The sequence below is a fragment of the Ptychodera flava genome, chromosome 2, assembly GCF_041260155.1.
Source record: "Ptychodera flava strain L36383 chromosome 2, AS_Pfla_20210202, whole genome shotgun sequence".
In the NCBI taxonomy this organism is placed as follows: Eukaryota; Metazoa; Hemichordata; class Enteropneusta; family Ptychoderidae; genus Ptychodera; species Ptychodera flava.
In genome coordinates, this window is record NC_091929.1 from 4,469,596 (window position 1) to 4,497,527 (window position 27,932).

General features: G+C 37.5%; 1 protein-coding gene and 1 long non-coding RNA gene across 2 annotated transcripts in view; both read left to right on the top strand.

The window, feature by feature from the left end:
- LOC139151753 (uncharacterized) overlaps positions 1 to 27,932 on the top strand; it is a 69,453-nt gene that overhangs the window by 20,486 nt on the left and 21,035 nt on the right. The window lies entirely within an intron of this gene.
- LOC139151745 (ATP-dependent DNA helicase PIF1-like) lies at positions 25,029 to 27,175 on the top strand. The gene is made up of 2 exons (XM_070724723.1): positions 25,029 to 26,147; positions 26,823 to 27,175. Exons 1-2 carry the CDS (start codon positions 25,034 to 25,036, stop codon positions 27,173 to 27,175), a joined length of 1,467 nt encoding a protein of 488 aa, XP_070580824.1. The 5' UTR covers positions 25,029 to 25,033.

Genomic DNA, 27,932 nt, shown 5'->3' on the forward strand with positions numbered 1-27,932 from the left:
CAATAGGAAGTCCTCTACCGAATGGAGGTGTAATCTCACTGCCTTCATCCTGAGACCACTGTACTTGTAGGTGGTTCCTTTCTTTGTCTGTTAAAATGCTGCCTTGAAGTCAGTTTTGGATTGATCTTGTTCCTCTTCTGCATGGATATGCACACCTGTTCCCTAACATATTAAACATAGTAAAAACATGGAAGATAATCATTGAACAATCATGGAAACAATATTTTCTCTTCAAAAAATGTCAGTTTATTTGTGCACAAACAATTAACTTTATTTTTCTCTCCGCCATATGCATGTTTCTCTAATCTTAAATCTCAACCACACTGTACAAACCTGTGCCACAGCAAGGACTCCCTGCCTTGGGAAAGAAAATATATTGAAGATAGACTCCCTCAATTCTGCAGGGTTTTGCTCTACATATCTGTTTAGTGTCGGCTGTTTGCATAGCCGCACACTGTGCCTTTGCTTTGCAATGGAGAAGGGTATTGTCACCATGTTTCTTTTCACTTGGTTGTCATTTTGCCCAGTATCCAATTTCAATGGGATGCACTGCCTCAGTAAGGGTTCTTGAATCTCATTGGGTGAAAAGAAAACATTCACTTGACAGATTTAATGTAAATACTATCTCCTACAAATTGTTGAAATTAGTTGAAATCTGTTCACGCTAGAACATCGTGATTTTTATCTTCACAATAAGACAAATTGACTGTTTATGACTTCTGTAATTGTAATTAAACCTTTAATCACTGGTATGATTTTGCCCAAACCAATCTTTATCAATGGTGATTGTGGTCCTGTTTAAAGAAAACAGGTATATAGGTCAAGATGTGTGGCAATATACCTATTTACGTATTTGTTTATTTCGAGAAAGACCGACCAGAAGTCCCATTAAGGCTCAATAAAGTATAAATAAAAATATAAATGCAAAACGTACAATAAAACGATAAACAACAAACTGAGGACTAACCATATCAAAACATTAAAACTATCAACAAATTAAAGCATGACTCTGAAACTTCAATACGATGAATCAATGGCAGGGTTGGAAATACAACTTGTTTCATCCAGGATGGCATCAAACAGGGGGATTTTGCCCCTTTACCGGAAAATTTGGGGGGATTTCACCAGTTCAAATGTTCTACTTGTATCTTTAAGGTGTGACTGGCACAATTTCTGGGGGGATTGTCCCCTCTTGACAAACAAGTCATCGTTGATGACACAGTCCCCACTTGTTAATAGGTACTTTGATTACAGGTCCTCAGAGAGGATAGAATCCTCTTCATTAGGTCTGTGATGAAAATACTTTTGAATAAATTCGCTTGATGCATGTCTGAGTTATGGTTCAGGACATGGAAAAATCATAACAAAATGGTCACACAGCGACCATATTGGATCGTATCACAAAACAAATCAATGTGCATATGTATGACATAGGTCAATGTCCTTGTACTAACTTTGAACAAAATCGGTTGAGATATGCCTGAGTTATGGCTTTGTACATGAAAAAAATCATAACAAAATGACCGCACAGCAGCTATATCAGATTGCATCACAAAACAAATTCACGTGCATATGTATGACATTGGTCAATCTCCTTGTACCAACTTTGAATAAATTCGCCTGATACATGTCTGAGTTATGGTTCCGGACATTAAAAAAGGTAACAAATGGGCACACGGCGGCCATATTGGATTGTATCACCAAAAAAAAATCAATGTGCATGTGTATGACATAGGTCAATATCCTTGTAGTAATCTTGAATCTTTTTCAGCGTAGTATGCACCTCGAAAGTGAATGACTTAAACTTTTGCTCAAACTTTCCTTAGGAAATCTTTCATCCATTCTCTTTTAAAATCAAGAATAATAATCGGGGGTCACCGTGCAAAGTTTGGTTCTACAGAAACAAAAGACCCAAAATTTACCGATATTTACAATTCAAAATGGCCGCCATCCCTGTGTTAACTCTATGGAGAAAAATACAATTTCGAATACGAAAAAACTAAGCTAGTAAAACGTTTTCTTACACCAAGAGCTGTAAAATTACCCCCACAAGTGGTAATTCAGAAAAGAAATGTAAAAGCTTGACAATTCGAATATCTGTCCCCGAGTTGCATTCTACCTTAAAGTAACTAGTTTCTTTTGTGTCTCTAATGACTAGAGTATCTGATAAACGCAGGGCACAAATGGATAGAAAATCGATATAATGCCTGTTAATGATACATTTGGAATGTAGAACATGCCCTTTGTTACTGCTTTGTAGCTTATAGATATGCACTGTAGGTCAACTTTGAGAGAAACGCGATTTTTGTATACTTATACGTAAGATCAGACCTGAAAGAAACACTAGTCGATACACAGGAATTAGCAAGCTGTTTTATCTCTACATTATGACCAAATAAGACGACCGCAACAAGTCATATACTTGGGACCTGAGCATACAACCAATGACTAAACTCAGCTCAGCGGTCGATTAATGATCGAGTGTCTTCATGGCGAGAAGTTGAACTGAATGATAAGTGTTAGAACAGCTGTAATACGGATATTTAGCGGTTACTTTTACGTCAAAACGGTGGCGATCAGTGAATATCTATAATGCTACAAAGGGCATGTTCTACATTCCAAATGTATCAATAACAGGCATTATATCGATTTTCTATCCATTTGTGCTCTGAGTTTATCAGATACTCTAGTCGTTAGAGATACAAAAGAAAACAGTTGCTTTAATCAGGACAACGTGGATGAAACAGCATAAAGTTGATAACGCATTGAACAAATATTATCAACCTCTTTCGAATGGTTCATTTATTATCAGGTGTACCTTGATGAGTCAGAACTCCTCATTTTTAGCAGCAGACAAATAGAAGAATGGTGACATCAGGGTACGAAGTACTCGCCCTTTATCATTTATACTGGGACCTGACTTGAGCCTTATTTAGCATTCTTTATGTACCTTGTCAACGACCTTTAGTCCACAAAAAGATTATAGCTAACCATGGTACAACGTAAAGGCAAGCGTTTAAATAAATTTCTTGCACAGTATTTTTTCCAATTTCGTTGCAATTTCAATAAATTAATACGGTAACACCCTTGGAAACATCCAACCGAAATTTGAGAATATTTGGGCTGACGGTTTAAGAGAAGAAACATTTTTACTTAAAATGAGAAAAATCACCAAAAATTCAGCAAAAATACGAAACTCAAGATACCTTCCCGATATTCATAAAACTGTATTAGGTTCACCTAAGGTACTTGCACACGAATTTTCAAAGCAATCAAAACAGTGGTTATTGAGTTATTAATTCTTGACCATTGTCACTCTTTCAGCTCATTTGCAAAATTTGGCAATGCGTCATTTTAACAAAATCCCATCTATAGCTCAGGATGCATCAACACGCCTAATGCCAAGCTAAAAAACGCAGTGGTTCTCAAGTCTTTTGAGGTTGACGGATATTCTATACGTACATACATACAGACGCCACTAACTTCAGCTTATACGATAACCTCCACTGTGCAAAAAGTGGAGAATCATTGAGGATTCTTCTGTATTTTGTTCTTGATACTTCAAGAATCCACCAGAATACTACAATATACATTATGTATTCCACCAGAATCCACTGGCAATCAAGCAATGGATTCTGTTGGATACGGAACATAATCCATTGTTTAATCCATTGAAGGATTCTGTTGTATACCAGTGTAATCCATTATATGTATATTTCAAGATACTGCTGGATTCTCATGTGTAATCCACTGTATATATTACAGGATACTGCTGGATTCCCTTATTTATAGAGAATCAAGAGACCAGTACTTTTGCCTTCTTTGATTACATAATAATGGGAGGGACAGTTGCCGCATATATTCATACTTATGCTTAACCAATTTTTGCAAAACTGTGGCATCTGAAAACTACAACTACAATTTAGATACACAAAATCAAGTTCACTGTAAATGAGTTCTTCTTCGTTCAAAAAGAATGTGTAAATGTTAGTAAAATTAGACAAAAGGCAAGATAAAGCATTAAGGAAACTGCACTGATTAACTGTTTAAGCGCCAAAGTCAATTTTTTTCACCCTTGTAAACTACACCTTTGTTCATTTTTTCAGATTTTTGCCAAAATTTGATAGCAAACTGTGGCCAATGAAAAATTGTGTTCATCTGGTCCAAAATTATCAGAAAAATTACACAAAAGTTCATAAAAATTGGTAAAATGTTGCGCCATAATTTTGGTTGGAAAAATACAGCACACCAAAGGATAATAAAATACACCAAAATCAAAAATTCAGAACAATATACAGATTGTTGATCAACTGTTGATGGACGGAGTGATGATGAATACTTACTTCATCAAAAAAGCTATGAGTCACTGTTCTGTCTGACAAATTCAAATTTTTTGGAGGTGGCCTCTCACTGGCCCTGCCATACTTTCTCCGCAGAATGTAGTCTCTTGAATGAGAATCATTCAGCATTCTCTGATTTAATGTGTCTATAAAGTCATTGAGTTTATCAGATCGCCAAGAAGGCCTGGAGGCAATTATCTTTAGATCTGGCAGGACCTCCTCATCAGACATCAGGTCAGCAGTGACATCGTTCCAGAAGTCCTTCTCATCTTCATGGATCATTATGCTTCTCCTCTTTAAAATCTCACTGGACAAAATGCTTGATATGCGCTTAGCATATTTATGTATATTGACGTATATGGAACAAAATACTAATTGCATACGCAGTGTATATCTTTGTATATGGAACATTCCAATACGTTGATATGCGTAGCGTATTTCTATGCAGATCATGAGTATACGTAATGCAGATCTTTGCACACTAAGTGTACACTGTAGTTTTGCATTTTATTAGCATACGCACTGTATACTTAATGTATTTGACACATGTACAGAATCAGTATATGTGTATATGTTGTATACCAAGCATTTGCCCAGTGTCTGTAGGTAGAAATGATAAACGATGGTTATTTTCAATAATGCAAAGAGTAATACTTATAGGTCACTGTCATAACTAACAATATGGTACATTTGATATTTTAAGAACAACTCTGGTTTCATGACTTGTAACTGATTTGAACATCATTATGTTGCCTTCCATTCCACCTATGCCAAGGAACATAAGTAAATTCATGTTTCATTTTAACATTGGCATCCTTGTCCAAATACCTTTGAGCACATCAGAACGGAACTGTCAATTTACATTACCCTCAAGTACAGTAAGTTTTGCTTTGCAACATTTTATTTTATTAGTACATTTTTAGTATTATTGTGACAAAATTGTTGACTTTGTGTATCTAATACTAGAAGTAGATTATGCCAACTGTGCAACTCCCCCCCCCATACTACAAATATCACATAATTCTTTCTGATTTATACCAACAGAGATTCCCTAATCAAGCCAGGCATAGCTCTCATGTGTAGAAAAAAATGTAGACTACTAAAATAAAAATGAATATTTTGAAATATACTTTTAAGGAAACTCTCATTGTCAATTACCATTGCAAATGATTTTTAAATATTATGCATTATTGAGAGGAGATATAATTTTTTATGTAATTTTCAAGAAATTAAATAACCAGCCATACAGAATAGTTTGAAGTGAAACAGAGATATTTAAAGCACCTGTCTAGTCAAAAAGATATTGATTTTTTTCTATTGACAGGGCTAAGGCAATGTCCATGTTAACAGTCAACAAAGACAGGCCACCTCAGTTACTCATTTGTTTGATTTGAATAGTGTGAAATTTGTAGTACATGCATACTGTTATTTCTATCGCTTTTAAATTTTGATTTTGAAACTTTCACTCTAACTCTCAATATGTACTTTTAATGGATAATAATAGATAATTTTATATATACTTTGTATCATTGTTAGTATATTAAACAGAAAAAGTTCTAAAAATGTCAACCTCCTATGGTACAAATCACAAAGAAGCCATATTAAGCCATAATTAAGCCATATTATCTCTAAAATATTACTCTGTATGGCCTTGGCAACAGACTGGGTCTGTCTAATTCACGCAAAGTGTTTTTGCTGGTGGAAACCATATTTTGGTTTCAAGGCAAAATTATTTTATTGTACAAAATTTGTATGTTCTTCATCAATATTTGACAATTTTCTGTGGCCATAATTTGGAAGAACTTTTGCCTAAGCACTCTAAATTTCAAATCATGATATAACAAATGATCTGAAAAAATACAGCTAATGTACCTTTAAAGCTAGTTACACCTTCTGTTATACTTTTATGGAACATGATGTCTTAAGGGCACAAAGTTGCTCGTTCCGGAAATGCATTTGGTTATTTCAGTTTCGGTTGAAAATCATTATGTTGGTATTCTAACTGAAATATACTCATTAATCACTTGTTATAATTCACCCTACACATGGCCATAACATGTGAATTCTACTTTAATAAAATTTTGGTACATACTGAAAATTAAATGACGGAAGTAATCATGCACTGTGGTCTTCACTAGGTGTGAGATAAAATGTGACAATCAGAGATTGAACCACTTTAAGTTAAGGGAACAACATACAGTGTTCTTCCCATAATAATTAAAGAATATCGGCCAAAATCCATCAATTTAGGGGAAAAATTAGTCGATACTGTATAAGAAATTCCTGGGGAGAACATACATAATAAATCAAAAGAAACCTACCCAAAATAATGCCAAGATATAAGTGGCTCTGATCATTTAATGAATAAAAAAGTTTGTCAGATGCAAGGTCTACCTCTCTTGCAACATATACATACTGGAATACACAAATGTGAACATTTGTTTTTTGTTTGGGAGAGGGGTGTAAGCATGTATCTTTCTAATAACACTTGCACATTTTCCATTTAACTATAGGATAAAACAACAAACCTTGTGCAGACGACTTCTCTTTCTTCTTCTAACTTTCTGGTTTACTCCAAAATCAGTGTTTTCCGATTCTCTAAACTTGACACGGTCGGTGTCAAATCTTCTTTTTACTGCCACTGAGGAGGATAAAAATTGTAAGCTTGAATAAGCATTTTTACAAGGCAAAAACAAAATTATTTGTGGTAGTCTGGTTTTACAAGGATGATAATGAGAAATAAGTTTACTGGACTGAATGCTAATCTTGGTTGAACAACATAGCAGTGTGTTACAGTCAGCTGGCAGGTCATGTCTTTTAGACTCGTTATCATAATTTGTAGACTCCCCATGAAGGCAGCTGAGCAAAACATGCAAGAGACCAACACTCGATGATCAATTATAGGGCGCCTTATAGCATGGCTGTCACAATATATCACAATACATAATATTGACAAACTTTCTTGTATTCATAACTCAAATAATTTTCCAGCCACAACCACAAAAAACTTATCATTTCTTGTCATTCCAAAATAGAGCATGTGTACTTTGATCGAACTCTGACAAGCTTTTTTGAGAAGATGTTTATCTTTTTAGACTAAAATTGGCAAAATTCGCCCCAAAATATAATCTTGCATATATCAGCACAGGCTGATAAAATCTCACTCATATTATCCCATATTTTGTGCTTATCGAGTCTGACACCTGATTTGAGAGAAAATGGTTTTTGACCATAAAACATGAAGAATAGCTCCAATAATACCAATGTGCAACTTCACCACGATTTCAACAAACTGAAAAAATACCGCAATTATATGGTGTCGCTCAAATTTGATCAGAAATGTTCCATACCAAAGATCAACAATAAGTGTTATTTCTATCTGTTCAGTGCAGGAAAATTATACGTTGATGTTATGACAATTTCTGCACAGAACAACCAGAAAAACAACAAGAAATATTTAAACCAGAAAATTAAGAATGACAAAAGTAAATAAGGTCTGAAACTTTTACTGAAGGTCAACTTTAGCAACATGCATAGCAGAGAATTTTCCAACCATGGATGTACAAAAATGACATCCATGGTTCAGCAGATCTGTAATATGTCACAGTTCATAAACAATGACAGGAAATGACCAATTAGCTGTTTGAGTTACTGCTACTACTCCAAACATAACAGGTACCCTGCATACAAATATGTTAAAGGTCAAAATCCTCTTATTCAGATGTGTGGGCTGATTCAGTTCACTGCCACCACTCCTGCACATTTGCAGGATTTCCCTTTTGACACAAATGGCAGTAAATTTTTGATATCGCACGCATTTTTATCGCCTTAACAAAACGAATATTATGTGATCTACATATTTATCATTCCATAAGGTATATGATAAAACATTAACGGCCCTGATACGGCTTTTGCGGCCCTTGGTCGTATGAGCGTACGGGCCCTCGCACGCTCGGGCCCTTCCACCGTACGACCTCGGACTGCAAAAGCTCTATCAGGGCCGTAAAGATTATTCATTCCCTTGCAGCATTCTTGGGAGTGGTCTGGCTGATTATACGTGTAATGTTTGATTTATTGACTCGCTCTACCACACTTGCCAAAGTTTGTTTTTATGGAATAAATTTCTTATTAGTAGTCTTATTCACGATTTTCATCACGGCAAGTCATGCACCTGAAGGGCGTGCTGAAAAATGTCTGATATATTAAAGTAATGAGCTTGAAGAGCACGCTGAAAAATATTGAACATACAGATATCTCTGATATATGTATGCTTGATATGTTAAAGTTGGGCGTGCTGAAAAATATGACTGATTATTAAAGTTACGCGCCCTTCGGGCGCGCCGAAAAATACAACTGAATGATGAAATTTGTGGCTGACACTAGCATTTTAGGCAATGATGAGCCTGTGTCAAAATTCAAAAACACACTGACCCCCCCCCTATTGGGCATTTCAAAAACATGGTGACCCCCCCTATCACCAAAGTCAAAAACAGGGTGACCCCCCCATGAATCCAACGGCCCCCCCCAAGGCTGAAGAAACAGACCAGTCCCTAAATCTGAAACTACACCTGATACCAACCTCACCCTGGATATTACATCTGCTGGAGGATGCTATGGCTACCGTAAGGTGGTGGTCTGTGTATAAAATATTCACCTCGATGGCAGGGCGCTGGATTACATTTTGCGCGGAGGTGAAAAACAAGGGAGGTGGTGACGGATTCTAACGTCTTAAATTGATACATTGTAACTGCATTGCTGACTGTGTGTTAATTGGCACGGATGCAACCCCGACTAGCGTGATGAAAGTCTCACAAACAGCCAGGCAGGGTACACCCGCAGAAATTTATAAGTTTTACTGACAGTGCGTCACGGTGAGTTCCTGGAATAATTCATCTAAACTGTCCATACTAACGAAAGTTGTAAAGACGGCGTTATACGGCTGTGGTGGGAGGCCATACGTATAACGCTGGTAACACACAGCCCTGCCACGCAGAGCTAAACAAAAACGTGGTCTAGCGCTTCCAGTGCGGTCGTTTTCTGACAATATACAATATACATTTTTACGTCTCGTATGACCCTATGTCGTATGACCCTATGTTGACACAACTGTCACACTACACATGATCTACAATACATCGAAATTAGTGCGATAAATTTATCATTTCAGTCGATTCGAGTATAATATGATCAAGCGTAAGCTTACCTCTGCGTGGCATGCGCCAGGCAGGGCTGCACGTGTGTTGAACATACTGCCGTGGCATGCACGCAGAGCTACATATTTTAATTGGTAGTATACTTGTCAAGTACTTACGTGGGAGGACGGACTTCGCAACTCGAGGCAAATACGTTATCATCAGCTGTGGCCCTACAATGGTGGGAATTGGCTTGAGTAAGATGTATACGGCGCCGCGTTGAGGTAACTTTCGCCAGGGGTTGCACTGCACATTCACCATACTGGTCACCACGCCGACCGTGTGCCTTCAGCGAAACATTTGCTAGAGTACAAATAGGTCCGCTTTACACAGGCATATCCTTCCATGACAAGCAATCAAGTATGCCATTCTCGGCTTTATTTTGACAATACATCAAAGTAACTATTTTACAGAATGCTTTATACAATATAAGCCAAGACTCCTAGCACATTAAGCTGTCAATAGTAGTGTTAATTTAACTTCGCTACACTTCGCTACACTTGTTCTTGTTTGCATAGAACTTTGCACCTCCTTTCTTGAATGAGATGAGACAAAACGAACAAAGAGGTGAACTCAGCAGTTTTTTTTAAAGGAAATTTATTACAAAAATAAAACTAATCACTAAGTCTAGGGATAGAATACAAACTGTAAAAGTGTGCAGGCTACTTAGCTTAGCTGGTACGGCACTATAGGCTCCAGAATCAGACACCGACACAAAGTGAATAGTCCTTTGACTTGCTTGCAGGGTTGAGGTTGATCAAAAGCCCGCGGAATAAGTAAAGCATTGCTGTGAAGGTCTTGAAAAATTTTGAAATTAATACTGCTGGAGTTTCCAAAGTCTTGAAGTAACACGCACGAGACACTCATCCCAAATGCCTGACTGCAAGCCTGCTGCCCTAGTATTTATACTTTAATGGTTATATAAGAAAATGTAAGGACAATCTAGAACTTTTATCGGTATGCTAATTAGTGCTCTAAAGTATCCCCACCTGCACGACTAATTGAATTTCGAGAAGGTTCCAAACAGAAATAACTGAATGCAAGGTCATGAGGTCATGAAGGACAGTGACCTTGAGAATGTTCAAAACTTATTAATATAATGTTATCTATACAGATTTCAGCAAGGTTTTTGATAGAACTGCTCTACAAATTACAGTATTTTGGAATTCATCAGAATATATGAAATTGTTAAAAAGTTATTTGAATAATAGACAGCGATGTGTCCTAGTAAATGGAGCAGCATCAACTTGATACCAGATAACATCTGGCATGCCACAAGGTTCCATTCGTAGGGCCTTTGTTACTTCCATTATACATAAATGACTTGCCGATGACTATCTGTTCAGCCATTGCTGTTTGCAGAAGATGCAAAACTTTTCAGTCGTGTTAAAACTCTTGATGATAGCAAGCACTTACAAAAGTCTGTTGATAACCTTATTCAGTGGTCAAAAATTTGGCGCTTAGATTTGAATGCTAGCAATGTAAGGTACTTACCATCACCTTTAAAAGAAACATATAAGTTTAATTACCATGTGGATAATAGACAATAATAGAGAATAGAGACCAAGGATACCATTACCATCAATTTACGGACATATTATTCCGCCAGTTACAGAGACATATTAACGCTGAATAATTAATATCATTGCATGATCAAGCTCCGTTGTAGTCGGATCGAAACGTCGCAACTGTTTCAAAAAGACCGTTCCAAAGTGACTATATTTCACTATCTCCTTTGATTCTTGGAACATGAACAATATATTTTCCAATGTGGATAATTGTTTGCTCGATCATGTTTCTCACATAAAGGATTTCGGTACCATTTTGATTCCAAACTCACTTTTGTTCACCATATTGCATCTATTGTAGGTGAAGCCAATCGCATAATTAGTCTCACTGAACTCATTTGAATTCAATTCTGATAGTCAGGCAAAACGTATTGAGTCAATTCAGAAACGTTTTCTTAGATATTTACATCGTCAGCAGGGATGTCACAGTGACTCTACATCTAGGTTAAATTGTGACTGTAAATTGCTCTGTAATTTATTTAAAATTCAACCTTTGTTCTTGCATAGAAAACTATTTGCTTTTATGTTTGTGAGTAAATGCCTTTTATCTTCCTATGACTCTACAGATTGTACAGGTTTTTATGGCTTATGCGTCAATAGATCCATACTCTGATAGACATTGACCTCTATTACATATCCCTTACTGAAAAGTTGATGTTACCAAAAATGGCCTGATTGAACGTACATCACGACTTTTCAATGATTTGATAGATAAGGTTTGCAAGGTCGATGTTTTTTGAAAAATATCATTCAACCTTTAAAGAGATGTTAATTTGTTTTTGTCAGTGTTTGATGTTTAGAGTACTATTTTGTTGTTTAAATTTTAGTGTCTTTTATCCCTTTCTTATTTTCTCGCCTGTAAGTACCTGCCTTATGACGCTGTTGATGAGCAAATAAAATAAATTAAAAAAAAAATTTAACCCAGGTCATGAGTGTGGGGGGGGGGGAATGACATAAATAACACACCCCTCTTCAAAAAAGGAAACTTTTCAAAGAAAATTCTTCCTTTCACAAATGTGATATTTAATAATAAACAATAAACTCTAAATACGAGAGAGGCAGTCTGCAGTTAAATTGTTTATGCCCTTGAAATGTCTAATGTCAAGGTTAAACTACGAACATTAAACTCCATCTTAACGATCTCTATTTTTTGCCTTTTAATTTCTGCAGAAAAACTTCAAATGTCTAATGTCAAGTTTAAACTACTTTAAACTCCATCTTAACGATCTCTAATTTTTGCCTTTTAATTTCTGCAGAAAAAAAAACAAGAGGGATATGATCAAGGGAAACCAGTATTGGGTGATTCGGTTATATTAATAATCACACAATCAAGTTGTATGCAGTAACCTCTGCGCTTCAAAATTTTGATATTTCAAGCCTTTTTATTAAGTTTTTGCTCTGGTACGACAACACAGACTTTATAAATGCTTCGTGCCTACTTCGGTTTGGATGTCAATTTTACAGCTACTTTGAAGACGCTTTACATGGTGTTTTTCCATTTGTTGTTCCTGATTCTTCGTGTACTGGGACAGTGGACAGGCAGGTACTCTTACTTTTACATAACAAACACTGGACAAAATGCTTGATATGCGCTTAGCATATTTACGTATATTGACGTATATGGAACACAATATTAATTGCATACGCAACGTTTATCTTTGTATATGGAACATTCCAATACGTTGATATGCGTAGCGTATTTCTATGCAGATCATGAGTATACGTAATGCAGATCTTTGCACACTAAGTGTACACTGTAGTTTTGCATTTTATTAGTATACGTACGTGTATACTTAACGTATTTGACACATGTACAGAATCAGTATATGTGTATATATTGTTGTATATCAAGCATTTTGCCCTGTGAAAAAGAGTCTGTCATCCATTTCGTTATTGACTACCTTTTGATGTCATCGTTAACTCAACGTGTGAGCATTCCAGGCCTGCTGTAAATCAGTGCCGTCATTAACGGGCCAAGTTTGTTGCTCCTGTCCTCTACTACAGCAATAATAAAGCTTCATTTAATGTGTTGTTGTGAGACGGTGACATTCATACCAACCAGGTTCCACTTCAGAATTAAATCCACATCGTAACTGTGGCTCTACCAACAGTCCTGATGTGTAAAAGCCATCTTTTACCAGAATACAAGGGATTGCAAACAAAACTCTGTGATTTTTATGTCAACTTGTCGGACGCTTTCTTTGATGTTTTTCTCCTGACTGAAACATGGCTGAATCCACATATATACGACAGTGAAGTTTTCGATCTGGACACTTACACTGTATACCGGAGAGATAGGATCGACTCGCCTTCTCTTAGGAATGATGTAGGAGGTGTTCTAATCGCGCTGAAGTCGAAATTCATATCACGTCGTTGCTCGGAATTCGAAAACTTTAGCCGAAATATCTTAGCCGAAATTATCTGGGTTGAAATCAAGCTTCCAAGAGCGTCTATATATATATCCGAATTTACTACCCGGGTGACGCATCAAATTCTGTATCAATGAACTGGATAAATCACTTGAACTAGTTCATAGGTCAAAACTGCCAAATGATATCATTTTGGTCAGTGGAGACAATCTCTGTGACATTATCCGGTCATTTTCTTCTTCTGATATAACTGAGCCTATGTCATGGTCTTCTTCTAGATCTGAGCGTTTTTGAATAGTTTTGTATTTGAACATCGGCGTTTCCAGTGTGTTGATGATTTCGCTTGTAACGCGGATTATTGGACCTTATTTTCTGTAACATTTAGAAGATGAACAGATGTAGAAGATGAGCCTATATTTACAGATTTAAACGACCTCACTTCACCATCCAATTATCCCAAATTAGTTCCAATCGTGTTGTGTATTGATCCAGTAGTAAACTCAGCTCAAAAGGCTATTGTAAGTGTTTGTAACTAATACTACTAGTGTACCACTGAAATCAAACAGAGTTATATATAATTACAAAAAAACAGATTTTGATCATTTAAATCAAACACTTTCCTGTATACCATGGAGTATTATAGCAGACACAGCTGAGATTGATGAGTGTATTGATATTATTGATATTTTTATGATCTGTTGTTTTCTGACATAAACGACTGTGTTCCTCCTTGATTTGATGAAGATCTCATTTGTTTATTAAGAGAGACGGAAGCTCTCCATCGCAATTACAAGAGAGATGTTGACTCGTATGCCAACTTTACTGAAACACATGCTAAATTTAAGAAGGCAAGAACGAGAAAGTACAAAGATTACAATGCCAATATCGAGCATGACATTCAAATAATATTAAACACTTTTGGGGCCACATACAATCAAAATCCATAATAAAATCGGTCCCAAATTCTGTACGGTATAATAACGTCTATTCGTGTAAGCCAAAGGACTCGCTGATTTGTTATTTCATTGAATAACTCTGAATTCAGTGACTATCTCGCTATGATTTATCCTCCAGAATTGGAGATTAAAGAAACTACAGAAACGGCCTCTACTGCTTCATATCTGGACATTTTACTTGAACTTGACTCTAATGGTCACTTTTCTTCTAGGCTATATGAGAAGAGAGATGATTTCAACTTTAGTATAATCAATTTTCCACACCTAGTCAGTAATATTCCACTCTCACCTGCTTATGGGGTATACATTTCCCAGCTTATTCGATATGCAAGAGCATGCAGTTCATATGGTGATTTTGCATAGCGACATGGCCATCTCTCTCACAAACTGTTAAATCAAGGTTACACCAGAGCAAGACTTGTCTCTACATTCAAATGCTTTTTTGGCAGGTATCGCACGCTGGTAGATAATTACAATATCTCTCTTCGACAAATGATCACTCATGGCATCGGTGACATGGGGCCTTAGTTAGTGACCACTACCTATCTGACTTACAGATTGATATATGGCGGGTGCCATTTGTGGGCAGGATGCGCTTACTATTTTCGAAACACCTGATATCACTTCTTTGTCTTTTGGCTAGAGGTCTATATATCTTTCTTTCATGAATTTGACTTTGATTGTGTACCGTCTATTTACTGTCTGTTCTGTGCTGTTTTGGGTCTATGTTTACAACTATTGTCTCACGAATTCTGACCTAGTGTTATTGGATTATGGATTGGTATGAATGCGATTATTTTTTTTCACAAGTTTTTTTTTATCAGATTTAAGAAAGATAGTCAAAGTGATATCTTCCAACGTTTTGATGATGTCACTGACGAGGTGTTATGTGATATTAATATGTCTACAAACACCGTTCTCAAACATCTTAAGTCACTTGACCCTAATAAGGCTATTGGTCCTGATTATATCTCGGGTATGTTTCTTAAAATGTGTGGAGAACAAACTTGCCTAGTACCCAATTTCTGTTATTTCTACTAAATCTGTCCAAAGTGGGAAATTTCCAAACCAGCTAAGTAGGGCAAACGTGGTTCAAATTTCTAGGAGTGGTACCAAATGTGATGTTACCAATTACAGACCTCTCTCTCTTCTTTCACTTCTAGGTAAGATTTTTGAGAAGGCTAATTTTGACGATATGTTCAATCATGTTAAACAGCATATTTCTAATTCACAACATGGTTTTATTAAGTGCAGATCAACCAAACTAATCTTTGTGTTATGTAGATCATTTTGCTGTTTGCTTTGATGAGAAAATACAAGTTGATAGTATTTAAACTGACTTTTTAAAGCTTTAGATTAAGTCAATCATAGGCTTCTTGTATACAAACTTGAGCGACACGGATTTTCAGGTCAGTTACTTCAGTTGCTTAAATCCTACTTAACTGACCGCAAGCAGAGAGTAGTGGTTGGCAATCATTTTTCTGAATGGGTTGCAGTGTCTCTGGTGTACCCCAGGGGTCATTGCTTGGTCCTTTGTTGTTTACCATGTACATAAATGATTTACCAAGTAGTTGTACTAATTCTAAACGTTTGTTATATGCAGATGATGCTAAAATGTTTGACCCATACAGAATTTATCAGATTGTGTAAACTTTTAAGATGATATTAACAGATTTGAGGTTTTGTGTACTGTGATTTGAATGTTCAAAAATGTTTGGCAATTTCTTTTACTAACAACAAATCTGTTATTGATTTTAATTATTGTATTGCAGAGTCTTTCATTAAAAGGGTAAACCAGGTCAAAGATTGACTTGAATATCAAAGACTGGCTCGTACGTTCCAGTTTACCTAATCGTGACTGCGCAACTGGAACGTCATCATGTGGCCGTCGAGTGTGTAACACCTGCCCGCATACTTTTACGACCAATTTCATTCAGGGCCCGGGTGGTAGAGTCAATGCTTCAGCGTGTTCACATGCACGTTGGCTAATATCATTTACTGCATCAAATGCAAATGCTGCAACATGTTATTTATTGGCGAAACAAAGCATTGCCTGGGTGATCGCTTTAGTGAACACCTTCGCACCATGACCGACAACAAGCTTGCATACCCGGTGGCTAAACATTTCTGTACACCACCCCACCGTGGTCGGTCTGACATGGCAGTGTTTGCTATTATTTCCAACTCCGACTCTACCGGCCATAAACTCGAACAGGCCACAATTTTTAAAATTGGCACTCTTGCGCCAGCCGGAATGCGTTTGATCGTTCTGTCGCCTGATTGGTTGTTTCATTTCTTGTGTCTCCATGTGCTCCAGCGAGTTTTAGTACTGACGAAGGGTTGCACCCGGAACATCTGTGTTTTTAGTGTCTGCAATTTGCAAGTGTTTTATTTCCTGCTAGTCGGTCAGTATTTACTATATTTGTTTTAACTATTGTCGTTTTTATCATCTGTCTTTTAACAAGTATTGTATCTCCTGCTGGTTGGCACATATCAGAATCCACCGACTATTTTCTCAAACAAATTGTGCAGAAATAACCAACATGCATCGACAATAAAAGTTTCGGCTAATGCGACATTGGAAACACTACGCATTGTGTAAATGTACATTGCTGTAGTACACCACATAATGTAGCGATGGAATCAGTCGGCAGAACATTAAATCAGGACAGATCATCATTATTACATAATCAATTATTCAACGACAAAATACATGATTGCTATACTGAAAATAATCTTTAACTAAATAGCGCGTTAGACTTCAAAAATGAGTTTTTCAGTCAGATATCACTGGACCAAATGCATGATATGCGCTTAGCATATTTACATATATTAACGTTTATGGAACACAATATTAACGTATTGTATATGGAACATTCCAATACGTTGATATGCGTAGTGTATATCTATGCAGATCATGAGTATACGTAACGCAGATCTTTGCACACAAAAGTGTACACTGTAGTTTTGCATTTTATTAGTATACGTACTGTATATTTAACGTATTTGACACATATCTGTATATATTGTTGCATATCAAGCATTTTACCAAGTGTATGTGGGTGCAGTATGGGATCTCAAGCTTCACCAGAAATACCCGAAATTACATTTCACAAAACAATATGAGAATAATTCAGCATGCGACGCTCAGAACAAATATATCTCTCTGAGTGAGATTCACAGATGATGCATGATTTTCATTGAAAAGATTTCAGTGTGGCCGTACTGAAAAAGATCCGTAGTAAAAGCACCATCTGAAGAGACACTGAAGAACTCAAAATCATAGAGTATTTCGACTATGTCAAAGAAGGACAAATAACAATGTTGGCTGTGATTTGCCCCAGTTGTTCCTACCATTGTCCTCACTCAACAGTGTTTTCACACCTTTGCTCAAACTCTTTGTTTCACTTTGACACCTCCCTTTGGCATTGTCCATTACCCACAATGCATTTGGCCTTTTGCTCCTTTGTCCATTCTGCAAGTACATCTGATGAAGGAGACTGTTGTCTCCGAAAGCTAATGTTACAGTAAAACAGTTGATCAACAGTGTGCTACCCTCAACAATATTGGTATCTACATCAAAAGTAATGATAAATTTACCCTGTGTAGGAAAGTCACCACTCTGCACACCAGCTAAATCAAAAGGAGTGCCACGATAACGCTCTGTAGAAAGGTCATCACTCAAAACACAAACTACATCAAAAGTAATGCCATATTCACCCTCTGTAGAAAGGTCACCACTCAACACACCAACTACATCAAAAGTAATGCCATATTTACCTACGTACCTTGGTGGGCTTTGTGGGTGAACAGCTTTGGATGTTCATGAGAGTGCTTTTATTCTACAGAGTGAATAGGCTGACAGTAAGATGAGGATATTAGGCAAAAAGAATATTCCAAAGTTTCTTCAGAAACACAGAGGAGTCTTGGGCTTCTGCATTGATCTACAATGGTGCAGCCTGCGGAGAGCAAACAGACATATCCTCAAGGCAAACCCTGGCAAAAGGCTAATGTGCGAGCTACTATACTGTACTGTCCTTGGTTTTGTACTTTTTGAAAAGGATGGACTTCATAGATGTGTTCCAAGACCAGAAGAAAGTGAAGAGCAATACTAAAGCTCATATATGACACAGAGAGGAGGTACATATTTCAAGCGCAAAGAGATTTGCATTAAAAGCTATTAATCTTTGCGGTCCTGACACAGCTTTTGTGGCCCAAGATCGTAAGGGTCCGAGCGTGCGAGGGCCCGTACGCCATACGATCAAGGGCCGTAAAAAGCAATATCAGGACCATAAAGGTTATATCATATAGCGTACGGATGATAAATGTGTAATGTACAGAATATTCAACATCGTTTAGGCGATACAAATTGCGTGCAATATCAAAATTCTTTTCATTTGTGTCAATTTTTCTAAAACACAAAGCAATGCGCGTACTAGTACGTGACCAAGAGTGATCCAGGCTGAAATCGAGGTGTAAGAAGGACAAAAACGTGATGTCAGTTTATTGTAATTTATACTGAACAGGCACGCACTTAGTATACACAGGATTTCACTAGAATTTAGAAACATAAGCCGATGTCAGTGTCGCTGCTTCACCTTCACCTGCTGCATATACCTTTCACGTTTTTGTCCTTCTTACACCTCGATTTCAGCCTGGATCACTCTTGGTCACGTACTAGTACGCGCATTGCTTTGTGTTTTAGAAAAATTGACACAAATGACAAAGAATTTTGATATTGCACGCAATTTGTATCGCCTAAACGATGTTGAATATTCTGTACATTACACATTTATCATCCGTACGCTATATGATATAACCTTTATGGTCCTGATATTGCTTTTTGCGGCCCTTGATCGTATGGTTACTGGCCCTCGCACGCTCGGACCCTTACGATCTTGGGCCACAAAAGCTGTGTCAGGACCGCAAAGATTAATAGCTTTTAATGCAAATCTCTTTGCGCTTGAAATATGTACCTCCTCTCTGTGTCATATATGAGCTTTAGTATTGCTCTTCACTTTCTTCTGGTCTTGGAACACATCTATGAAGTCCATCCTTTTCAAAAAGTACAAAACCAAGGACAGTACAGTATAGTAGCTCGCACATTAGCCTTTTGCCAGGGTTTGCCTTGAGGATATGTCTGTGTGCTCTCCGCAGGCTGTACCAATATAGATCAATGCTGAAGCCAAAGACTTTTCAGTTTTTCTGAAGAGACTTTGGGATACTATTTTTGCCTAATATTCTCATCTTACTGTCAGCCTATTCACTCTGTAGAATAAAAGCACTCTCATGAACATCCAAAGCTGTTCACCCACAAAGCCCACCAAGGTACGTAGGTAAATATGGCATTACTTTTGATGTAGTTGGTGTGTTGAGTGGTGACCTTTCTACAGAGGGTGAATATGGCATTACTTTTGATGTAGTTTGTGTTTTGAGTGATGACCTTTCTACAGAGCGTTATCGTGGCACTCCTTTTGATTTAGCTGGTGTGCAGAGTGGTGACTTTCCTACACAGGGTAAATTTATCATTACTTTTGATGTAGATACCAATATTGTTGAGGGTAGCACACTGTTGATCAACTGTTTTACTGTAACATTAGCTTTCGGAGACAAAGTCTCCTCATCAGATGTACTTGCAGAATTGACAAAGAAGCAAAAGGCCAAATGCATTGTGGGTAATGGACAATGCCAAAGGGAGGCGTCAAAGTGAAACAAAGAGTTTGAGCAAAGGTGTGAAAACACTGTTGAGTGAGGACAATGCTAGGAACAACTGGGGCAAAACACAGCCAACATTGTTATTTGTCCTTCTTTGACATAGTCGAAATATTCTATGATTTTGAGTTCTTCAGTGTCTCTTCAGATGGTGCTTTTACTACGGATCTTTTTCAGTACGGCCACACTGAAATCTTTTCAATGAAAATCATGCATCATCTGTGAATCTCACTCAGAGAGATATATTTGTTCTGAGCGTCGCATGCTGAATTATTCTCATGTTGTTTTGTGAAATGTAATTTCGGGTATTTCTGGTGAAGCTTGAGATCCCATACTGCACCCACATACACTTGGTAAAATGCTTGATATGCAACAATATATACAGATATGTGTCAAATACGTTAAATATACAGTACGTATACTAATAAAATGCAAAACTACAGTGTACACTTTTGTGTGCAAAGATCTGCGTTACGTATACTCATGATCTGCATAGATATACACTAAGCATATCAACGTATTGGAATGTTCCATATACAATACGTTAATATTGTGTTCCATAAACGTAAATATACGTAAATATGCTAAGCGCATATCAAGCATTTTGTCCAGTGATATCTGACTGAAAAACTCATTTTTGAAGTCTAACGCGCTATTTTTTTAAAGATTATTTTCAGTATAGCAATCATGTATTTTGTCGTTGAATAATTGATTATGTAATAATGATGATCTGTCCTGATTTAATGTTCTGCCGACTGATTCCATCGCTACATTATGTGGTGTACTACAGCAATGTACATTTACACAATGCGTAGTGTTTCCAATGTCGCATTAGCCGAAACTTTTATTGTCGATGCATGTTGGTTATTTCTGCACAATTTGTTTGAGAAAATAGTCGGTGGATTCTGATATGTGCCAACCAGCAGGAGATACAATACTTGTTAAAAGACAGATGATAAAAACGACAATAGTTAAAACAAATATAGTAAAATACTGACCGACTAGCAGGAAATAAAACACTTGCAAATTGCAGACACTAACAACACAGATGTTCCGGGTGCAACCCTTCGTCAGTACTAAAACTCGCTGGAGCACATGGAGACACAAGAAATGAAAACAACCAATCAGGCGACAGAACGATCAAACGCATTCCGGCTGGCGCAAGAGTGCCAATTTTAAAAATTGTGGCCTGTTCGAGTTTATGGCCGGTAGAGTCGGAGTTGGAAATATTAGCAAACACTGCCATGTCAGACCGACCATTGTGGAGTGGTGTACAGAAATGTTTAGCCACCTGGTATGCAAGCTTGTTGTCGGTCATGGTGCGAAGGTGTTCACTAAAGCGATCACCCAGGCAATGCTTTGTTTCGCCAATAAATAACATGTTGCAGCATTTGTATTTGATGCAGTAAATGATATTAGCCAACGTGCATGTGAACACGCCTGAAACATTGACTCTACCACCCGGGCCTGTATGAAATTGGTAGTAAAAGTATGCTGGCAGGTGTTACACACTCGACGGCCACATAATGACGTTCCAGTTGCACAGTCACGATTAGGTAAACTGGAACGTACGAGCCAGTCTTTGATATTCAAGTCAAATCTTTGACCTGGTTTACCCTTTTAATGAAAAACTCTGAAATACAATAATTAAAATCAATAACAGATTTGTTGTTAGTAAAAGAAATTGCCAAACATTTTGAACATTCAAATCACAGTACACAAAACCTCAAATCTGTTAATATCATCCTGAAATTTTAAACAATCTGATAAATTTTGTATGGGTCTAAAAATTTTAGCATCATCTGCATATAACAGACATTTAGAATTAGTACAGCTACTTGGTAAATCATTTATGTAAATAGTAAACAATAGAGGACCAAGTAATGACCCCAGGGGTACACCAGAAGACACTGCACCCCATTCAGAAAAATGATTGCCAACCACTACTCTCTGCTTGCGGTCAGTTAAGTAGGATTTAAGCAACTGAAGTAACTGACCTGAAAATCCATGTCGCTCAAGTTTGTATACAAGAAGCCTATGATTGACTTAATCTAAAGCTTAAAAAGTCAGTTTAAATACTATCAACTTGTATTTTCTCATCAAAGCAAACAGCAAAATGATCTACATAACACAAAGATTAGTTTGGTTGATCTGCACTTAATAAAACCATGTTGTGAATTAGAAATATGCTGTTTAACATGATTGAACATATCGTCAAAATTAGCCTTCTCAAAAATCTTACCTAGAAGTGAAAGAAGAGAGAAAGGTCTGTAATTGGTAACATCACATTTGGTACCACTCCTAGAAATTTGAACCACGTTTGCCCTACTTAGCTGGTTTGGAAATTTCCCACTTTGGACAGATTTAGTAGAAATAACAGAAATTGGGTACTAGGCAAGTTTGTTCTCCACACATTTTAAGCAAAATACCCAATATATAATTAGCACCAATGGCCTTTTTAGGGTCAAGTGATTTAAGATGTTTGAGAACGGTGTTTGTAGAAGAGTTAATATTACATAACACATCGTCAATGACATCATCAAAATGTGGGAAGATATCAGTTTTACTATCTTTCTTAAAATCTGATAAAAAAAAACTTGTGGAAAAAAAATAATCGCATTCATACCAATCCATAATCCAATAACACTAGGTCAGAATTCGTGAGACAATAGTTGTAAACATAGACCCAAAACAGCACAGAACAGACAGTAAATAGACGGTACACAATCAAAGTCAAATTCATGAAAGAAAGATATATAGACCTCTAGCCAAAAGACAAAGAAGTGATATCAGGTGTTTCGAAAATAGTAAGCGCATCCTGCCCCACAAGTGGCACCCGCCATATATCAATCTGTAAGTCAGATAGGTAGTGGTCACTAACTAAGGCCCCATGTCACCGATGCCATGAGTGATCATTTGTCGAAGAGAGATATTGTAATTATCTACCAGCGTGCGATACCTGCCAAAAAAGCGTTTGAATGTAGAGACAAGTCTTGCTCTGGTGTAACCTTGATTTTACAGTTTGTGAGAGAGATGGCCATGTCGCTATGCAAAATCACCATACGAACTGCATGCTCTTGCATATCGAATAAGCTGGGAAATGTATACCCCATAAGCAGGTGAGAGTGGAATATTACTGACTAGGTGTGGAAAATTGATTATACTAAAGTTGAAATCATCTCTCTTCTCATATATCCTAGAAGAAAAGTGACCATTAGAGTCAAGTTCAAGTAAAATGTCCAGATATGAAGCAGTAGAGGCCGTTTCTGTAGTTTCTTTAATCTCCAATTCTGGAGGATAAATCATAGCGAGATAGTCACTGAATTCAGAGTTATTCAATGAAATAACAAATCAGCAATATCCTTGGGGTTACAGGCAGAGACGTTATTATACCGTACAGAATTTGGGACCGATTTTATTATGGATTTTGATTGTATGTGGCCCCAAAAGTGTTTAATATTACCACAGGCGACCCATTAAGTATTACTGAGTTTTTCACAGTTTTCTCTATCATTTTCTCTTCTTTCTTCATGCTCTCAATGATCAGAGTAAATAAAATAAATGGTTATATAACCTAACCTAGCCTCTGTGACTCTTTATTTATTTTACACTCCATTACATGGACGTATATCTCTCATACACACATGCTGTAATTAATTAGTCAACACAACTAATTATGCTAATCCGTGGACTTATCAGGGATTTTACGGGTTAGTCAACATCGCGAAAGATAGGAATGGTTACTAAAATTGGAAGGTAAGAAGCTCTCCTGAAATGTTTTCAGAAATTACCAAATTGCAGCCGGTCATGACCATTTATCCAAAATCTACTGCAGCCAATGTATTTCGATGGCCGAGGAAAGCCAGCTACTCTAATTTCAAGCGTGTATATGGTCGCGAACAGTGCAAACCCTACCAGTGCCTTGCCTGCGGCTCATGGCATGAGGACGTCCGTAAAGCAGGAAGTCGGAAGTTGAAACCTTTGACCTTTACGTTGTTTAGATGTGGGCAAACTTGTAAACATATTTCCCAGGGACCAGTCTGCTTTTGATTGGGGTCAAAGTTCGTGTTGTGAAGCGTAGTTCTCTCTCTCGCTCGATCGATCGCATTGTGTTGCCAAGGTTTTGTCTGCCATCCACCGCAATAGACAGTACTAGCCAAGGTAAGCCCATGTTTAATCACACTATCTATGGTTTGAGTATGACAAAAGTGTCTGAAAAAATCGATTAAAACTGATTCAGTTCATTTTCCCGTGCGCGAATCGTTTGACATTCACAAATGTACATTGTGTCCAATCGTTAATCACGGTCCGCGGTTTGATAAGGCACTTGTATCTTAGCTGCAAAATTGTAGCTATACGGTGCACTGTGAGGCGGTCGGTGTTTGGTATTTTGCGACCTCGCTCACCAGTAGAGCTACAATGCTAAAGGCCCTGTAGCGTTCAAAAACACTTCTAGGACGCAATTACCCACCTCAGGTAATGGCGGCTCACAGAAACACGCTCAATGTTGCACAGTTTTTGGAACGCGATCGACGTGTTTGAACAAATACCAAACCCCATAACCGTGATTTACATCACAATAAGTTCATATTTTCTCAAATAATACAATTAGCTAATAATGAACTGGGTACATTAAAATATAGTACTGAAGTTGTTCACAAAAAGACAACTCTTGCTTGTTTAACCCTTTCACCCCCAGTTCCCTGTATACAGGTCCAACTTTACCATAGAAAACAATGGATTTGGGACATAACATAGTGGTGAAAGGGTTAATAGAGAAATAAGCTCAATAAGCTGATTTTTCAGTTGTATCATTTGGGAGATTTATTGTGCTGAGGACTTCATTTCTTTAACATGTTGTCATAATGTATTCTGGTTGTTCCACAGGTTTTAGTGATGGAAACACTTACAGCAGATTATATCAAAGTACTGAAGTGGACTGTGGAAAGAAAAAATGTTTTCTTCTGTGGAAGTGCTGGTACAGGAAAAACAACTCTGGTGAAAAAGATCATAAGGGCCTTACCAAGAAGAGCAGTTGTCACTGCTGCAACAGGCATAGCTGCTAGCCAGTATGACAATGCATTTACAATACACAGTTTTCTCGGCATCGGAACCAAGAACAATTCGCTTTCAACAGTTTTGTCGAACATCAACAATAACCCAGATATTCATCATCGTATCAACAACATAGATGCTATCATCATTGATGAAATATCCATGATAAGCAGTCAACTGTTGGAGCTTATCAATAGCATTTTGCAGAGTGTTCGTGAGAATGAGGAATTATTCGGTGGCGTCCAATTGATTGCCTGTGGTGACTTTAAACAGTTGCCACCTGTTCCTTCTAAAACTGACATCGGTGATTATGCTTTCAACTCCGAACTGTGGTCACTAACATTTAAGCACAGTGTGTATTTGACCTGTGTTTTCCGTCAGGAAGATCATGAATTTGTGGACATTTTGGAAGACATCTCTAATGGAAAGTGTAGCGAGAAAACCATCCAGGTCCTTTCAAATCACAGAAATGAACTTGATCCTCAGAACTTCAACATGGAATTCATTCCAACAATATACACTCACAATGTTGATGTTCGGCATCACAATATGAGTAAGTTACTGGAACATCCAGGTGAAATCCACACGTTTAAGGCAACTGATACAGGCAGCAGAACAGTCATCAACAAGCATGTACTTGCAGAAGAAAAGTTGCATCTGAAAGTTGGTGTACCAGTAATGTTGATTTATAACTGCTCCAGCAAGTTACGAAATGGAACCACAGGCACGGTAGTTGGTTTTGAAGAAGGCTTGCCAGTGGTCTGTTTTCCAGCTGCCAATCAATATGTTAGGGTCGGCCGAAAAACATGGAGAGTTGAGGCTGGTGGCATTGGGAGTCAAGTGTGTTCCCGTACTCAAATACCCCTCAAGCTAGGGTGGGCATTCACTATACATAAGTCACAGGGATTGAGTTTAAACGCAGCTGAAATACACTGTAGAAACGTGTTTGCTCCTGGTAAGTAGAATCATTGTGTTTGATGTTACCGGTCTTTGGACACTTTACCTTGATAGAAACAATAAACTTGCAAGTGATATTATTTCTTTGTTTTCATTGCAACATTTCATGTTTCTGAAAAAAGAAGGAAATTTCATTCATACTGATATCAGTTTCACCCTTTGAGTGCTGTAATTTTTCCTGCCAAAAGTTAGGTGCAAAATTTAATAATTTTGGGAATTGTTCTGTAATCTTTAAAATACTTTTTGAAAAAAGTTGTCTGGTTGAATTTTGTAAAGGCAACAAAAATCAACTTTGGTGCTCAAAATTTGTTTCTTGCAACCCCCCCCCCCCCCACCAACAAAAATGTTTCATGGTATAGTTGCAGGCGATGCCAATTAAAAGATAGAATTAAGAGTCTACCTAAAAATGTTGGAGACATTTGAAGCTTTACTGAGTAATTTTATTGGGGTGCAGCTCATTGAGCTTAACTTTGTCAAAAAAAAGATCTTGCCTCAGAGAAACTTATCAACAATAACAATTGTTATTCAAGAAAGTAGAGGATAGATAATGGACTAGATGTTCAAAGGTATAGCTACTATCAATTTAACATGGAGTACATTTCATTAACCCCTGACAATTATTAGAACTATGTTTTTGCTTGGAAGAAATCATCATTTTTTTCACTTTTCACAGGGCATCTGTATGTTGCACTGTCCAGGGTGCGTACACTCCAAGGTCTACGTCTCGTAGGTTTCAGCCGTAGCAGTGTAACAGCACCACCTCCCGAAGTGTTAGCTTTCATCGATAGCATCCAAACTGGCAGCCAGTATGTTCCCAGCCATCGAAGAATCAATTTAACCACCGGTGATGATGCTGATGATGCTGATGACTGGCATGATGTCAATGATGATGAAGTCAACTGGGCCAACAGTGTAGAAAATCTGCTATCAAGTGACAGCAATGTTCACTCTGACACTGAGGACACCACCAAATTCTTGACACAAGCGATAATTACTTTTCATCCCCTCCACTGCATTTCAATTTAAAGTTTTTCCTGACATCGCTGACAGACGACTCCATATTCTCCAAAAATCCAGAGTCACCAGCTTATCAGGTTAATACTATTTTACATGACCTGCAACAACCAGGCAAGTTGATGAAGGTAAAAGCTTTCATTGAAAATCAGTGGAGAAAAATATACACCATTATGAAGAAAAACAGTAAAGGAACCCTTGACAAGGCAGATTCTCATGAGAGAAAGACCTTCACCATGCATTTTGAAGAATTACACCTCCACATGACAAGTGAATCTGTGAAGAGGGAGTTTGAAACTGTATGCGGTGTACCCCTTACAGCCAACCACATTGACTGTATGGCCACCATGTTAATGGAAATTAACAAATTGCTGATAAAAGAAATTGCTGACATCATGAAAGCAGAAAAGCAAATCAACCTATCTACTGTTGAAACACCTGACATAATAGAATCAGGGAAAACTAAAATTCGCTACATTGGAGGGTGGGCAACACGAAAATGCCTGAAGAATTACCAACGTTACCTGTCACTTTACAGCTCATCTTTGGAACATAGTGTCCGCACTTCCTTGCATAGACACTATGAGAAGAAGACCATGGTAGAAAGTCTCATTTGGACATCCCATTATGCACATGAGCATACACAACATAGAGATTCCCTGTCAGTAACTGACTACAAACAGTACCGGCGAGGAGGCCTCCTCCACATCTCCGATGCAGCATTTGAATTTTATGTTGCTCTGGAGAAGGAGCGCATAATGCTTATGAG